This window comes from Glycine max, chromosome 16 (assembly GCF_000004515.6).
Source record: "Glycine max cultivar Williams 82 chromosome 16, Glycine_max_v4.0, whole genome shotgun sequence".
NCBI lineage: Eukaryota > Viridiplantae > Streptophyta > Magnoliopsida > Fabales > Fabaceae > Glycine > Glycine max.
In genome coordinates this window covers 18,711,410-18,729,525 of record NC_038252.2, presented here as the reverse complement: position 1 = coordinate 18,729,525, position 18,116 = coordinate 18,711,410, and the positions used below count along the sequence as shown (strand labels likewise).

At 33.9% G+C, this 18,116-nt stretch overlaps 1 protein-coding gene across 2 annotated transcripts; it reads right to left on the bottom strand.

The window, feature by feature from the left end:
* Positions 1-252: 252 nt before the first annotated feature.
* On the bottom strand, positions 253-6,457 carry LOC100805857 (CTP synthase). Of its 2 annotated transcripts, XM_003547820.5 has the most exons (21): positions 6,058-6,457; positions 5,483-5,562; positions 5,165-5,251; positions 5,010-5,060; positions 4,749-4,866; positions 4,456-4,512; positions 4,257-4,321; positions 4,091-4,174; positions 3,375-3,425; positions 3,212-3,274; positions 3,077-3,123; positions 2,883-2,952; positions 2,739-2,801; positions 2,414-2,503; positions 2,279-2,317; positions 1,962-2,189; positions 1,778-1,863; positions 1,558-1,606; positions 1,406-1,486; positions 1,226-1,319; positions 253-782 (listed from the first exon to the last, which is right to left on the bottom strand). In XM_003547820.5, the coding sequence occupies exons 1-21, from the start codon at positions 6,173-6,175 to the stop codon at positions 598-600; spliced, it is 1,806 nt and encodes a 601-aa protein (XP_003547868.1). In that variant the 5' UTR covers positions 6,176-6,457; the 3' UTR covers positions 253-597. The 2 variants fall into 2 exon arrangements, with proteins under 2 accessions (XP_003547868.1, XP_040866229.1); XM_041010295.1 differs by having other exon boundaries at positions 2,279-2,503.
* Between the last annotated feature and the right edge of the window lie 11,659 nt (positions 6,458-18,116).

Sequence of the window (18,116 nt, the reverse complement as noted above, 5' to 3'; positions counted from 1 at the left end):
CGTATGGATCAATATATTTTACTGCCAATAAGCACAATTTGTATAAGATTTCTCTGGAAGATCTAAACAATCAATGTGTAACATTCTTGTTTTCAAAAGATTAATGACAAAAAATGATTTGTACACAAAGTTTAGGCCTGTTAACTTATATATTTCAAAACTTTGCAAATTGTAAACGGACTATTTGATATTTCTTGGTCGGGATATTATAGACAACTATACTATGATGAAGAAGAAATAATCGAGATTTCATTTACTAAACACCTCCTAAAACATTATGACAAGACAATTCACATTACAATATAGTTGAAGTTCACAATAAGTTCTCTGTAGACTAAGATCTTTGCAAAACCAAGAGTTGTCATTGCCTGAAACACAAGGCAAGCTTCAGAGTTCCCCACTCAAACCATTATAAACTTAAATGAGCTGGTCCCATTAAAAAGACCGTGACCAAGCTCTTCTCTGTATCCTCTGAAAACTCTATACCTACCAAGGTTCAATTGACTGTACACACAAGCTCTCTCCTACATAACTGAAAGCCAACAACATATATTTATTTTGAAAACTCTAAGATGAAGGAAGACCCTTAAGTAACATTTAGAAATGCAATCCATTGCAACTTCCATATACATATTCAGCAGTCCTATAAGCTGTCTTTGTCGTGGTTCTAGTTCGGTATGTTTTCACTGGAGAGATATCTACTCCTTTTGAGAGACTGTTATCAACAATTGAAGAGCGCTGTAAGACAGCATCCAATTGTCCACATGCTGCTCCAATGAACCCTGCAATTGACATGATCAACAAGCAATTCAGAAATTACATTTTAAAATCTGAAACTGTTTGTTATCATTTGATAGCAAGGAATTTAACAAGAACCCTTGCTTATCCATTACTAGGCACAAGTGAGATTAATAAATAAGGACAGTTCAAGCAGAAAACTTAGTTTCAGGAATGCAAGTTTGATGCTTTGGGATGAAAATGTCTACCTCGGCAAATTTAAATGTGTATTTTCTTCTAAAGCATATTCATTCAATAAGGAATTTTATTGTTGGAAAAGAAATAGCATCTAGGCTATAGCTAATTTAGGTATAACTCAATGTTCCAACGGAAAGCATACAACAATGAAGTACCTAAGAATATTGAAGTTTGGAGATCATATATACTACAAAGAAGATCAATTAAAGTCAACTTGGACATATAATGTGGACATGTATCAGATAAGTACCTAAGAACAAAGGAGAAGGTTTTCCTGGTCTTGATTTAAATTCAGGATGGAATTGAGCACCAATAAAATAAGGATGGTTAGGTAGTTCAAGAATCTGAAGCATGAAAAAGACAAACATCTTATAAGCACAGCATATGCATATAATAATTAAAAAAATCATACTCACGAAAATGTTGATACCTCCATGCGTTGACCTGTTTCATCCTTTCCAGTAAAAGAAAGACCAGCATTTTCAAGGCAGGCTACTAAATCCGGATTCACCTGCATATGACAAGATCATTTTCTGTTTTACTCACATTCACAAGATAATTTTGTGCATCACAATGAAATACCTCATATCTATGCCGATGTCTCTCATCAATGAAGCTTTTGCAGCCATATCTAAGAAGGGTCAAAGGGTTAGAAACCTAATAATCTCACCATTTTAGCCAAACTATATAGGAAGTCCTTTATAGTGCAGTCATACTACACACAAATTACTCTCATTCATATTGTCCATCATAAACACAAAATATGTCTTTTAAAAAAATTGAATGCAGTATTAATACTTACAATTTTGCAGATTTGCATTCCTTGGTCTGGAAATATGTCCTCCTAGATCCAAGGCGCATGGTGCCTCCCATGTGTGTTTTTGATCCCTATAGCAAACAGTCCAAACAAATCAAAAGTAAGAAAAAAGACACTTTTTTTAATCTATGTTCTAAGCATTAGAATAAGATAAGGCAGATATAGACACCTCAGGCATAAATATGATGTATGGGCTTTTGGTATGGGGCTCAAATTCAGTGCTGTTAGCATCTTGTACACCAAGAACAGATCGAGCAAACTCTATGACAGCAATCTGCATTCCAAGACAAATACCAAGGAATGGAATCCTGTTTTCGCGGGCATATTTAGCTGCAATAATTTTTCCTTGCACTCCTCTATCCCCAAACCCTCCAGGAACAAGAACACCATCAGCACCCTGAAGGAAAAGATTAGTTAGATAACTCAACCAAAATGAGGGAAATTGATAGTATAACAACTGGTTAATTTCATGACTGTGAACGAAACCTTCAATAACTTCCAAGCAGCCTTATAAGCATCATGATTCTGCAACATCGAACAATAACATATAGATGAAATTTCTATTATGAACAATAATAATAAAAACATGCTTGTGATATAATGATTCATAATTGATGTTACCCCTTTTGCAGTTGCAGTTTCAAGATTGCTAGCTGGAATCCAGTCCACAACAAGTTTCTTTTGGCAATCAACAGAAGCATGCAGTAAGGCCTGAAGTCAATAATTAAAGGTAAATTAGCAAAGCTTATACCAGTATAACTGTCACCAACTATTTACACCATTTAATAACTTTATAAAAAACGAGAATTTTATTGATCCAATTTTTGAACTAAATTTTATATTATCTTAATTGTTTCTGACAGAGGAAAGGAAAATATGTCCTTTTACTCTTCAAAAGATCTTGAAACTAAAATAGTAACAGCCATGAAGTTGAACCAAACTCCACCTTTAGAATGGAGAGGTAGGAATCTGAAAGGCACGTATATTTCCCTACTAAGGCTATACGAACCTGCCATTTAAAAGAAACAAAATTATAACCATTGCCAACAATCATGGATAATATATAGATTAGCTTTGGATTAGAACCCACTGGTTCATAAAGCAAATCACTAGATTCAGCTCTGCAAGTCCATTCCTCTAAATTGGGCTCTTTAGCTACACTGTATATACACAAAAAATTGCCACTTAAGCCTTCCAGAAGAATCATAAAGGATTGAAACTTCTTTATATCCATTGAAGTCCGATCCGGGAAACAGAACAAATATTTGAGTTTGTGAGACTAACCCATGAAGGTTCAGCACTTTAAACATTGCTTCGTGAGCCTTCTGATCCTATAGACCAGAAGAAGATAATTTGTGAGAAATGGTACATACAGATATAAGATGATTTGAAGTTCAGCAGTTTTAGAGGAAGACTTACTCTTAAAAGCAAAGGAATGTGCCAGATGTTGGGAACATCATAAAGAGTAACAATATTTTCTGCCTGCAAACATGCAACTTCAGTAGAGAAAACTCTTGCAAAGCAGACAAAATCATTTGAAGTCATATATATTCATCAAAACACTTTCTTTAAAAACTCATACCGGAATTAGGCAAAATTGAGAGAGTTTTCCCTTTGCATTCTCATCCAGTACCTGAAACAAATGACTGTTAGAAACTTAAAAATGTGTACAGTTAAGATCAGTGAATGCAAGAATTCATTTGTTTTCTTTTTTTGCATCATAATATATGCTTGTGCCTTGTGCATATTCTCGAATCTGGATTCCCTACAGTCAGACTTTTCATGCAATGAAGCACATAGTGAATTAGAGCTGTCGGGTGAAAATCGGACGGCTCAGATTTTATATTAGTAAATTGAAACATTCAAGATGTGAGTCATCGGATCTACATCCAAAGATTCTAATTCCCTGGCTACATGAATTCGTATGCACCAAACCTTGTTCCATGTGCACATTTGTATAACTTTGGAGGTTGCACGTTAGTTGTTGTATATCCTCTTATAGTTAAGTAAGTTCGACTCCTTTCTTTTAACCAAAAAAATGTGGTGGAGAGAGGGAGAGAGAATCCATTATGCTTTGTGTGTATTCTCAGGTCATGTTTCCCTGTGGTCAGATTTTTTCATGCCAGGGAATTGGAACCATCCAATGAAAAATGGACAGCTCAGAATTTATCTCAGTAAATTGGATCATTTGAGATTGAGTTGTCCAATCTTCATCTAACGATTGCGATTTTCTGACTATTATGAATTCATATGCACTCAATCTGATTCCATGTATGAGAGAGAGAGAGAGAGACCAACCATAGTGCTACGGCATGCTAAGATATGTGGAGTCAGCCCTTGGCCACGCAGTGCACGAACACTATGCTGGGTTGCTTTTGTTTTCTGAAAAACAATCACCCAATTTCCCAAGTTAGATGAAACTGAATCATTTTCTGCACGGATCCGAGAGTTGTGAGACATTTACCTGTTCACCAACAACATTCAAAACAGGAACAAGGCTGACATGAACTAAGCAAAAGTTGCCAGCACCTGGAAAATGAGCATTATTATGTCACAAGAAACAAAATAAAAAATAAAAAATTAACATCTATTTATAACACCTCACATATCCACCAAACACACACCTTTGTGAAAAAAAAAAATCAAGTATTATCCTCACTTACCTACTCTGTATGAGAATTGTCCTAATGCCTGAATAAATGGCATGGACTCAATATCTCCTGCATCCATAAATGTTTATTATAAATTAATTTATTAATTTACATAAAAAAGAAAAGATATAAGATATGTTGGATGATTAAGGGAGAAGCTTTGAGGAAAAAATCTTGGATTCGATCCCCTCTACTAACAAAACTAAACTAACATTCTAACAAACTAACATTTGTCCTAAAAAAAATTACATAAAAGATGGAAACAATGGAGTGAAGAAGTCTGAAGAATGTTCTCAACACTGTACCTATGGTTCCACCCAATTCTACGACACATACATCAGCTGGACCGATCATTCCATCTACCGGTATGTGGGCCACTCTTTCAATCCAATCTTGAATAGCATCAGTGATATGAGGCACGACCTAAAGATGAAAACACCATAATAAGAATAAGAATAATAATTATAATGATAATAATAATATTAGGACCAACATGTAAAATGAAAACCTTGGTTTATAAATTATCATCACAATAAAAACATAGTACAAATTGGTTTAGGCCAAACCTGAACAGTTTTTCCTAAATAGTCTCCTTTTCTTTCTTTGTCAATGACAGACTGTCATGAAAAACAGGAAAAGAAAAGTAAACTTTAGTGAAAAATTTTGTAATGATCTTCAAAATCTGCGTCATAACTCTAAAGTCTAAACATAAACAACTTGCCTGGTAAATCTTCCCAGTAGTTATGTTGTTATCACGGGTCAACTTGATGTCTATAAAACGCTCATAGTTTCCAAGATCCAGGTCCACCTTTGAACAGAAAGAGGGGTCAGGTTTCTAATTATTTTGTTAGACAACTACTTTTGATAATTTTGCCAACCTTCTTCTGTGGAAATTGCACAAAGTTGGCACAATACTTTTTTTTTCTCTCTCGTTTTCCTTGAAATAACTTTCTTTGTTTCTTTCGTTTTTACTTTTTCGGGCATGTCCTTAGCATGAAAAATGGATGATGAATTAGTGAATCACAGAAAAGTTGTGTACCTCACCACCATCATCCAACACAAACACTTCTCCATGCTCAAAGGGGGACATTGTTCCCGCATCTGTGTTTAAGTAAGGATCTGAATGGCAAAGGAACCAGTGAGACCAGAATTAGAATGCAACAACACTTCAAAGGAACAAAAAAAGAAGAAAAAAAGAAATAGGACTAGTAGTTCTTGCTTAGATGCAAAGGTTTTAAAAAACGGTCCGTGACCGCTATTTCAACTGCAACGTTAATGTTTTTGAGGTCTCTGCAACTACAAAGCTATCCATAATTGTAGCTACATTTGTCCGCAATTTTCCACAATATCAATGGTCATGACAAAACCACAATCACACATCAATTTAAATTCTTGGTTCAATGGTTCGAGAGTGTTTGCACTTTGAACAAAAAGAGTATGGGGTGCCTTGATTAGAAAAAATAAAAGGAAAGAAGGAACCTGAGAAGAAGACAGAAAATCTTGACAAAGAAAACTGGGAGAGACTATTCAAAGTTTCGTGGATAAAAAAGTATGCATGCTTTATCCATTTACCATTTCCAAAAGGAAAAAAAAAATAAACAAAGAAAAAGATACCAATTTTAATGGCAGTGACTCTAAGTCCACAAGCTTTGAGAAGCAAACCAATACTGCTGGCAGTAACACCTTTGCCAAGGCCACTAACAACTCCACCAGTCACCAGCACGTACTTCATTTTTTTTCTCTATGTCTTCTTATTCCTCGCTCTCTTCGATGACAAACAGAGCAGAGCAGAGCAACCTTTTCAAACAGTAGAAAATGGTTTCTATGTTCTAGTTTTAGCTTTTTGGTTTACCTTTTGGCTTTTGCATTCAAAGAGAGAGCACAAACAACACAGAATCTTGGGTTTGCAGCGAAAATATGCAGAGTTGCAAAGAAGCAGAGTTTGAAGAAACAGGAGGGAAAGTAGAAGGGAATGGCAACCAATGCTACCATTGGTTTGCTTTATATACTAAGTATTCTGGTTCTGATTCCAAGGATGAGACATGATAAAGATGAGAGAGAGAGAAAGAAAGAAATTAACGAAAACAAATTGACCCGAAGAAAATAAAAAATAAATTGCACTTATTAAATTTGACCGAAAAGATAATAAAAAATGAACCGCAATTCTACGTGAAACAGTTTATTTTAGTTTTTTTTTTTAATGAGATTTAAGTTTATCTATATTTATCATTATTTTAATATCGGTACTCTGTAGTTTGGATTTTTATATTTTTTTTTCATAAAGAAATGCGTTTGTTTTAAAATATCATGTTTAAAATAAAGTAAAAGTTAAATATCGCTTGTGTTGCTTTTTAATATAAGTATGTTGGTAAGCTAAACTATTTATTTTAAGATAACATCTAATTATAGATTGCTAACGTATTTTTACTAAAAAAAATAAATGTGTTTAACGTAAACAATACATTAGCAAGTTATGTTCTTATTAAAGAACAAAAATAAATTAATTTAAACATCAATTTAAAATATATTTCAAAATAAAAAATTATTTTTAAAAGTATTAGGGAAATAAATCTAATCATTTATAGTTTTCGGTAATTTTTTAAACTATAACTAGTTATTTATTATTTAATTAATTTCACTATTATGGTAACAATAAAAAATTAAATTACCCAAGTTAAATTCAAGTGTTTTAATTATGAACAGTTTAATTTGTAATCTTTCATCCCTATAAAAATGCATTTTTGTTTGAGAAATATTTTTATGCAATAAGGTCATACAATTAGTTTTACAATATAATTGCAAGACAAACAGAAAAAAAAAATGAAATAACATATAAGAAAAAGATTAAACTACACATGTCCTTTATCATAATTTTTTAGATTTAGTTTGGTCTTATTTTTTAAAAGTTTAACTTTATCTTTTATGTTTTATAATTTTGGATCAAATTGATTATTTCAACAGTTTTAAATCGACGTTGTTAATGCTTTTAATATAACGAAAATTGAAATTCATCATTAAAAATACTTACTAGATTATACGTGTTTCCATGCACGTAACTAACATACTGATAATTTTTAACTATCATAATAATATTTAAAAATTATAAAGATAAAACCCCCTTAGGAATAGCTTTAAATTTTGTGTTCAATTTCTTTCATACAGATCTATATATCTTAAATTTGATCAAGGGTTACTTTGGATTGATGCATTCCAATCAAAATGCCCTAAATTTGCACCAAATGGATGCATAAATCAAATTAATTGAGCATTTTATGTTAAATCCATGCTAAAAAAAAAAGGTTTCTCCAATCCAAGAATAATTTTTTAATGTTGTTTGCATGAGAGTGACCACATGAATCCCACACATATGATAACAAACCCATCAAAAGGGGTTTTTAATTTTGGCTTAATTATAAAATTTATCCCTTTATTTTTCTTATTTCAACAAATCGATCCTCTTATTTTTTAATTCAAGATCTAGGTCCTCCAATATTTTTGAATAATCCTTGAAAAAGAGAGGTTGTAAAAGTTGCCTTTTTATAAAATAGACTTTGTTGTTGCAACATTTGTTAAACCCTGGTCATAATAGCGTGATGAGAATTGAATGAGTATTTGACCCCAAAAGTTAATATTAACCTTGTCTTTGAAATCTATACTGAATTATCTTTGATTTGGTATATAGAGTGTTAGACAAGTGACCTCAGATATCTTAACCAAAGGGGTTGAATTAAGATATTACAAAATATTTCCCCAATTAAAATTCTATTTTTGATTTTAATGCAAGTTTCAAGTTCCCTTAAAGATAGATTTCTAAAAGATGATTCAAAATAACCAATCTGAATGTAAATGTAAAACAACAATAAATAAAAGAGTTTAAGGGAAGAGAAAGTGCAAACTTAGTTTTGTACTGGTTCGGCCACACCCTTGTGTCTACGTCCAGTCCCCAAGCAACCCACTTGAGAGTTCCACTATCTTGTAAAAACCCTTTACAAGTTCTGAACCACACAAGGACAGTCCTTCCTTTGTGTTCAGATTGCTTTACAACAAGAGGACCCTCGGTCTCTTAATCCCTTTTCAGAAGTAAGAAGAAGAGAAGAAGAAATGTCTCTTGAAAGAGATAGATTGAACAATGGAGCACTCAAATAATTCCTTATTGAATTGCAAGTGTTTTGGCCAAGGAATGTTTTAGAGGATAAGACAATTTTGCTTTTGAGAGGATACGACTGTTTGTTCAGAAAAACTCTAAGCAAATTCGTGTTCCAAGTCACATATAAATAGACCTTTGATGGTCATTCAAATATCAATTGAACAGATGTTACTCTTGGAAAATATTTTCTGAAAAGCTCCTCTGGTAATCGATTACAAGCTTTAAAATTTGAATTAAAAACGTTCAATAACTGCTGGTAATCGATTACCATCCAAGTGTAATCGATTACACATTGTAAAATTTGAATTCAAATTTCTAATAGCTGTTATAAATAGTTTCAACTGCTGGTAATCGATTACAATACTCATTTAATCGATTACATGCTTTCAAAAGTATTTAAAATCATTTTAAAAGCATTTTAGGAAGTATTTTGGCCACTGGTAATCGATTACATCCTCTGGTAATCGATTACCAAAGAGTAAATCTTTTGTAAAAACATTTTAGCTTAAATTCTTTGGCCAAACCTCTTGTTGTTTCAACTTGGAATTCCCTTCCTAAGCCTCTAGAGATTATCTTGATCATATATCTTGAATTTCTTGGATTCTTGTCTTGAATTAACCTTGAGAAGCGCATGATCCTCTTGAATTAAACTTGAGAAGCGCATGATCCTTCGAATTAAACTTAAGAAGCGCATGATCCTTTGGCATCACCAAAACATCAAAGTTTTTGCTTCTATATAGAGTTCTGCGTTTGAATGAACGGACGTGAACCTAAGATATCTTAGAACAACTCTGCAAGGAACTAAGAGAGAGATATAGATAGGTGAGGGTAGTTTATTGTTTGTTTACAGCTTTTGATACCATAATTGGGGTCAGGGAACCTGTAGAAGCAAGCTTCATGATGAATCAAGATTGATTCAAAGAAGTTTTGATGATGACAAAAAGCTCAAAAGTCAAGAACACGTCATGATAACAAAGATGATGATCTCAAGAATCAAAGAATGAGTTCAAGATTGAATCAAGAACACTTCAAGGTTCATGAGGAAATTTGATTTCAAGAATCAAGAACCAAGTTTCAAGATTCAAGTTCCAAGAATCAAGATCAAGATTCAAGACTCAAGATTCAAGAATCAAGAGAAGACTTAATCAAGATAAGTATGAAAAAGTTTTTTCAAAAACTGAACAACACATGGATTTTTTCTCAAAACATGTTTACCAAAGAGTTTTTACTCTCTAGTAATCGATTACCAGATTGTTGTGATCGATTACCAGTAAGCAAAATGGTTTTCAAAAAGCTTTCAATTGAATTTACAACGTTCCAATTGATTTCAAAAAGCTGTAATCGATTACGAGTGTGCTTGAACGTTGAAATTCAAATTCAAATGTGAAGAGTCACATTCTTTCACAAAAAAGCTTTGTGTAATCGATTACACTGATTTGGAAATCGATTACCAGTGATTGTTTCTGAATAAATCAAATCAAAAGATGTAACTCTTCAAATGGTTTTTGACTTTTTTAAATTGGTTTTAAGTTTTTCTAAAAGTCATAACTCTTCTAATGGTTCTCTTGACCAGACATGAAGAGTCTATAAAAGCAAGACTTTGTTTTGCATTTTCAACATTCATTCAATCAATCATTCTATACATCTATCTTTTCCAATTCATTCTTTACACAAGCAATCTTTCCACATTGATTTCTGAGTCTCTTTAAACTTCTTCTTCTTCTTCTTCCTTTTGCCAAAAGCTTTCCAAAGTTTTCTGGTTTTCCAAACCTTGAAAACTTGTGCTATTCATCCTTTTCATTCTCTTCTCCCTTTGCCGAAAAGAATTCGCCAAGGACTAACCGCCAGAATTCTTTTTGTGTCTCTCTTCTCCCTTTTCCAAAAGAACAAAGGACTAACCGCCTGAATTCTTTTGTGTCTCCCTTCTCCCTTGTCAAAGAATTCAAAACGACACAGTCTGAGAATTCTTTTGATTCTTCCCTTTACCATATACAAAAGATTTCAAAGGACTAACCGCCTGAGAATTCCTTTGTCTCCCCATTCACAAAGTTTCAAAGGTTTAACCGCCTGAGATCTTTGTCTTAACACATTGGAGGGCACATCCTTTGTGGTACAAGTAGAGGGTACATCTACTTGGGTTTGACTGAGAACAATAGAGGGTACATCTCTTGTGGATCAGTTCTAGTGGAGGGTACATCCACTAGGATGTTCAAAGAGAACAAGGGAGGATACATCCCTTGTGGATCTTTGCCTTTAAAAGGATTTTTACAAGGTTGAAAAGAAATCTCAAGGACCGCAGGTCGCTTGGGGACTGAATGTAGGCACGGGTTGTTGCCGAACTAGTATAAAAACTCTTGTGTGTTTGTCTCCTTCTTCCCTACTCTTTTACTTTTCGTTGTGCATTTTAATTTCCGTTTTTACTTTTGGTTAAGTTTCTCTTCTACTCCTTATTCTCTTAACAACATAAGCAAAAGCCTTAGAAGAGTAAATTTTTAATTAGTAAAGGTTTAGGAATAATTAATTCAACCCCCCTTCTTAATTATTTTGAGGCCACTCGATCCAACAGAACCCAATTATATGGATGTATGTCTATCCTTGTGCATGCTGGTTTTCAAGAAAAACTGTGTTTTTAACTAATGGGATGCGATATATTTGTTATTGATGTGCACATTGGTTTTCAAGAAAAACTGTGTTTTTAACTAATGAGATGTGATAGGTTTGTTATTGATGATTGAAATTGTCAATGATGTTGTTGTTGTATTGATTTAAATTTTTGGGAAAAGTCTTAATTATAGAGGAGACTCTGTCCAAAATTTTATATTTGTTCTTCTATTTACTTCTTTATTAAATTTTAAATGGGCATAAGAGTTTTTTTTGAATACTATAGTTTTCCTCTTTAATTTATGATTTTCCTTAAAAATACGAGTCTCGTGGTATTATAGATTGTTGTATGAGGTTTATGTTGTTAGACAAGTGGCCTCAACAACTTAAGAGGGGGGGGGGGGGGGGGGATGAATTAAGTTTAAAAAATTTCCCCTAACAAATTTGAATTCTCTCTTTAAAAAGATTATGCAAACTTAATATGCAGAAAAAAAGTAACGAACAATTTACTTGATGCTTCTTTAAATATGCAAAGTAAAATTAAACTGCAATAAACTAGAAGAGTTTAGGGAAGAGAGAATTGCAAACTCAGTTTTATACTAGTTCGGCCACGCCCTATGCCTACGTCCAGTCCTCAAGTAATCTACTTGAGATTCCCACTAACTTGTAAATCCCTTTACAATTTCTGAACCACCCAGGGATATGTTGGACAAGTGGCCTTAGTTATGTTAAGAAGGTGGTGTTGAATTAAGATACAAAAATTATTCCCAATTACAATTTAACTCTCTTTTTGAATTAAAAATGCACCCTTAATATGAATTAATCAAAAGACAATTCAAAAATAAAATTCTTTAAAGCAAAAGATAAATAGCAATAAATAAAAGAAGTTTAAGGGAAGAGAGAATGCAAACTCAGATTTTATACTGGTTCGGCCACCCCCTATGCCTACATCCAGTCCCCAAGCAACCCGCTTGAGATTTCCATTATCTTGTAAAAAGCTTTTTACAAACTCTGAACCACACAGGGACACCCTTCCCCTATGTTTAGATATCCTTACAACTTAAGAGACCCTCAGTCTCTTAAACAGATCACTTTGAATAAGAAGAAGAAGAAGAATTTTCTCTCTTTAAGAGAAGGATATTACAATTGAAGATCGATCAAGATTCCCTATTGAATTTGAAAGTGTTTTGACCAAGTAATATTTTGAGAGTGATAAGACAATTTGGTTTTGAGAGGATAAGACAATGCTGTATAGAAAAACTCTAAGGAATTTCGTATCCCAAGTCACTTATTTATAGGCCTTTGATGGCCATTCAAAAACTTCTTGAACAGTTGTGACTCTTGGGAGTTATTTTAGAAAATTCCTTACTGGTAATCGATTACATAAATGTGGTAATCAATTACACAGTTAGTTTCTGAAGAGTTGTCACTCTTCAGACTTGAAATTTGAATTTTTGTGTCTGGTAATCAATTACAAAAATGTTGTAATCGATTATAGGCTTTTAAATTTTAAATTCAAATTTCTGAAAGCTGTTACAAACAGTTGTAACTTTTGGTAATCGATTACATACTGTGTGTAATCGATTACAGCCTTTTAAATCAAATTTGAAATTTGTAAAACTGTTCTAGAAATCAGTTTGCCCACTGGTAATCGATTACATCCTCTGGTAATCGATTACCAGAGAGAAAATATCATATTTTTGAAATCTCGGAAAGCTTTTGTAAAATATCCTTTAGCCAAACCTGTGCAGCATCAACTAAGGAATTCTTTCTAAGATCCTAGGAACTAAGTACATCATTCTTCTTGAATTTCTGGATTCTTGACTTGAATCGCACTCATCTTTGGCATCATCAAAACTTCATATCATATATGCTTGTACAATCTCCCTCTTTTCGATGATGACAATAATCTGAAATCAAGATAAACGATATACAATTTGATAATGCGTGCTCACAATCCTTACTCCCCCTTAAGATTGGAATTTATGCCTAAGTTCATGATAAATTCTACCCTTGTTCTCTCCTCCTTTGGCAACATCAAAAAGCCAAAAACATCTAGAGAGTAAAGAACACCATCTTGGATAAAACAAGGACTGATCAACAACAATGGGAATACTATGCACTTCAGAGTAAAGAACACCATCTTGAATCTTCAAATTATTATAGACAACTTTAACGAATTCAGGAAAGTAAGGAAGTTTCATAGACATGAAATCAACCAAAGTAGAATTTTGAAACACTTGGTAACAATCAAATGTTTCTCCATCAAAAAATTCAAGGTCAAGGTACTTAGGATCTAGAATGACTCTATTATAGAATTGAGAATAGTACCTCTGATGCTGATCATCTGAGGAAAATAATATGGATGATCGATGAGATGAAAGAGATGGAGGAATTGGTGCGGGTGGGTCTCCAGAGGTTCCTTGGCGGCGGCAACCAGCAGCGGTGGTGGTGGAGGAAGATCCCTTTTGCTTCTTTGATGATTCTACAATTTGAATGTGTTTCAGCTAATTTGGATTGGTGGGTTTGGAAGAGAATTGAAAAAGATGAAGATTGGGCTTTGTTTGAAGCGATTTGGTTAAGAAATGAGAGAGATATGCGGATTTGAAGATTGGGGAAGGTTTTGCGCCGTCACACAAAAGGGGAGATTGAAGGTTCTGCGAAAACACAAATATTTATAGACAGGGACGCTTTGTAATTGATTACAAACCCTTGTAATTGATTACAAAGTACCCTGTAACTATTGAAGCCTACTGGTAATTGATTATAGGCTTCTGTAATCGATTACAGCCTTCCTATTCTAAGGTAATCGATTATAGCCTTGCTATTCTAAGGTAATCAATTACAGGAAGTGGTAATCGATTACCAGACCCTTAAACAAGGCTTTTTCAACTAAAACTAACTATTCTTAAGTCAAATACACACTTTACTATGATAATCAAGCACAATCAAATGCATTCAATCAACAAGCACAATCAAACACATTCAATCAATAATCATCAAACACAAACAAATCAAATCAATCTAACAATCAATTAACTATACACAATAACTTATATTACTATTAATAATTCAAACAAAGGTAATCAAGGAAAATTATATTATTAAAAGACAAACAACAATTAATATGACTATTAATAACACTAACAACTACACTCAAAGACAATCTATTGAACATAAGGAGGATAAAACTCAATGAGTTACCTACTTGTCTAGATCATTGATATCTAAAAGACCTAATTCTCTTCTAATAGCAAAGAATGTTTCTTTAGGGAGAGGTTTTGTAAAGATATCAGCTAACTGATTCTTTGTATCAACGAATTCTAGAACACAATCTCCCTTTTGAACATGACCTCTCATGAAATGATGTCTTATTTCTATGTGTTTAGTTCTTGAGTTCTGAACAGGGTTCTTAGATAGATTTATAGCACTTATGTTATCACATCATATAGGAATACGATTAAGAAATATTCCATAATCAGAAAGTTGATGTTTCATCCAAAGTATTTGAGCACAACAATTGCCAGCAGAAATATATTCTGCCTCAGCAGTGGATAAAGCAGATCCAATGAAATAACAAGTTTCACTTGTGCTCTTTCTATTCGTTTTAGAACCAGCAAAATCAAAATAGAAATATCCTATTAAGTTGAATGTGGAATTCTTAGGATACCATAAACCTATATTCATAGTGCCTAACATATATCTTATAATTCTCTTAACGACACTAAGATGTGATTCTTTGGGATTTGATTGAAATCTAGCACACATACACACACTAAACATTATATCTGGTTTGCTAGCAGATAAATAAAGAAGTGATCCGATCATACCTCTATATTTCTTAATATCTATTGATTGACCGGTTTCATCTTTATCCAAATAGCAAGCAGTACTCATTGGTGTAGCCATATGCTTAGCATTCTGATGTGCCATTATTTTCTCCTATTTCTGAACTCTTTTTGCACCATTTTAAGTACCGATTAGTCTTAACTGTCAAATTAATTAGGCATTTTTATCATTTGGACCCATTAAGCTAATTTGATGTTTTTAATCTAATTTCAGGAATTAATGAAGCATTGGGCTTGAATCCAGAATTGGGCTTGGACTTGAAGAGGGCAGACTATTTTATTCTACAAAATTAGATCTTATCTTATCTATATCTTATCTAGATATTATTTAGATTTGATCTCATCTAGATATTATTTAATCTATATCTTCTCTTTCTCCTTTTTTCGTTTTTGGCAATTCCAGTTCTGACTTTTAGTTTTATCAATAAAATTTCATTCTTCAATCTATAATTTCGTTCTCTATTGATTAATGGAAGGCTAAGTCCCCAGCGCTGCTTTCTCTTGAGGATCAAGCACAGTTCTCCTTGAGGTTCTATTATTACTGTTAAATTTTGTTCAGTTTTTCCTCTTCACTAATTACTCTGAATTTGTTGCTATTAATTCATGCATGCTTAGTGCTTGATTAATTGTCTTTGCGCTTAATTTACGTTCATGCTTAATGATCGTTTATGAGTAATTGATGTATGTGTTGCTTTATCACATAATGAATGCCTCATGTTAAATTTCGCTTAGTAATTTAATTTAGGGTTGGATTAAGTGGTTAAACTGATAAAGGATAAATTCTCGCAACCTAGGATAAGAGACTTGCTTGTGAATCAAGGGGAAACAACGTATTTTAATTATGATATTTTCTAATTCAATTTTACTCGCTGTTTAATTTACAAAAGCAAACAACCCCCCCCCCCCCATTTGTAACTACTTCCTACTATCTGTTATGAACATTTGGTTTATCATTGCTCGTTGGGAAACGACCTAGGATCACTTCCTAGTTACTACATTTTAATGTTTATTTGATTTGGGTACGGCCTCGATCACATTCTCCAACCCAAACCTTTGAATCAAGTATTTTCAATATTTTGATTGATTGACAAATATTCCATTCTTGGTTTGCTTGATTTGCAGCCCAAGAAAGAAATTTAGTTCACCCATCATTGACATTTCAAATTCACTTTGCATGTCTTGAGAGTAGTAATATCATCAACATAGAGTAGTAATATCATCAGAGCAGCTTCTTCTCCAATATTTTTATGAAGGACTCAGCAACATGGAGAGAAGTATGATAGATGCTGCCAGTGGTGGAGCCCTTGGAGACATGACCCCTGTTGAAGCCAGAAATTTAATTAAGAAGATGACTTCAAACTCCCATCAATTTAGTGCCAGAAGTGTTGCTATTGTCATTAGAGTGCATGAAGTAGCCATGAATTCATCAAGTGAGACTAAGAAGATTGAAGGTAAACTAGATGCCTTGGTTAACCTGGTAACCCAACTGGCCATGAATCAAAAATCAGCATCTGTCGCCAGACTCTGTGGTTTATGCTCCTCTGCTGACCACCACATAGACCTTTGCCCTTCTGTGCAACAATCTGAAGCAATTGAACAGCCTGAAGCTTATGCTACAAACATCTACAACAGACCTCCTCAACCTCAACAGCAAAATCAGCCACAATAGAATAATTATGACCTCTCCAGCAACGGGTACAATCCCAGATGAAGGAATCATTCCAACCTTAGATGGTCGAATCCTTCACAACAGCAGCAGCAACAACAACAGCAGCAGCAACAACAACAGACTTATTTTCAAAATGTTGCTGGCCCAAGCAGACTATACGTTCCTCCACCAATCTAGCAGCAATAGCAACAACAGAAACAGCCCCAGAAACAACAAATAGTTGAGGCCCCTCCGCAACCTTCCCTTGAAGAACTTGTGAGGCAAATGACTATGCAAAACATGCAGTTTCAACAAGAGACCAGAGCCTCCATTAAGAGCTTAACTAATTAGATGGGACAGTTGGCTACACAGTTAAATCAACAACAGTCCCAGAATTCTGATAGATTACCTTCTTAATTTGTCCAGAATCCCAAAAATGTGAGTGCCATTACATTGAGGTCAGGAAAGTAGTGTCAAGGACCTCAACCAATAGCATCTCCCTCATCCACCAATGAACCTGCCCAACCTCACTCTACTCCAGAAAAAGATGATGACAAAAATTTAAAGCGTAAGTTACCTAACAATTTCTATGCAGGTGAATCTAAAGAGAAGCATCATATCCCTCTCCCATTCCCTCCAAGAGCAATTTCCAACAAAAAAAATGGAAGAGGTAGAGAAGGAGATCTTGGAAACATTTAGAAAAGTAGAGGTAAACATACCTCTGCTGGATGCAATAAAGCAAATTCCAAGATATGCTAAATTCTTGAAGGAGTTGTGCACTAATAAGCGGGAGCTTAAAGGAAGTGAAAGAATTAGTATGGGCAGAAATGTCTCCGCATTGATTGGTAAATCTGTTCCCCAAATCCTTGAAAAATGTAAAGATCCAGGTACATTCAGCATACCTTGTATTATAGGGAATAGTAAGTTTGACAATGCCATGCTAGATTTAGGCTCTTGAGTGATTTTCTTCTATTTTTTTTGAACTTAGTGCTTCCTCTAAATGGTCATTTAGAAACGAAATGCTAACATCCAAAATCTCATTTATGGTTATGAGAAAATTTCATCAGCATACTCTCCTTCCCCGATAGACACATTGTTTCTCATCCAAAAAGCATATGTTGCTCTGATCAGTTGGAAGTTTTGTCTCTTTACTAAAGCATGTTCGCATTTTAGTGAAGAAAACACCGAGACTATTTTTAGTCTCACAGTTATCAAGAACTACGTAGGTCTGAGTTCCTCATCACAAATTGAGGATACGTAGGAGCAAAAGCCCTGCTTTTGTCGACCACCCCATCTTTTGTTACCGTGACCCAAGAGTCTGGTGGCATGCGGAGCCACATGACCGTGGGATCCCCAAATTCATATGTTCCATCATTTATCATTCGTATGTTATCTTGTTTCTATTACTTGAGGGACTAACGTTTGTTCG

Coding starts and splice junctions, on each gene's coding strand:
- LOC100805857 (XM_041010295.1), bottom strand. CDS start 6,175: ATGAAGTACGTGCTGGTGACTGGTGGAGTTGTTAGTGGCCTTGGCAAA. Junction 5,252..5,482: donor TGTTGGATGATGGTGGTGAG/GTACACAACTTT, acceptor TTCTGTTCAAAG/GTGGACCTGGATCTTGGAAA. Junction 5,061..5,164: donor CTACTGGGAAGATTTACCAG/GCAAGTTGTTTA, acceptor TTTTCATGACAG/TCTGTCATTGACAAAGAAAG.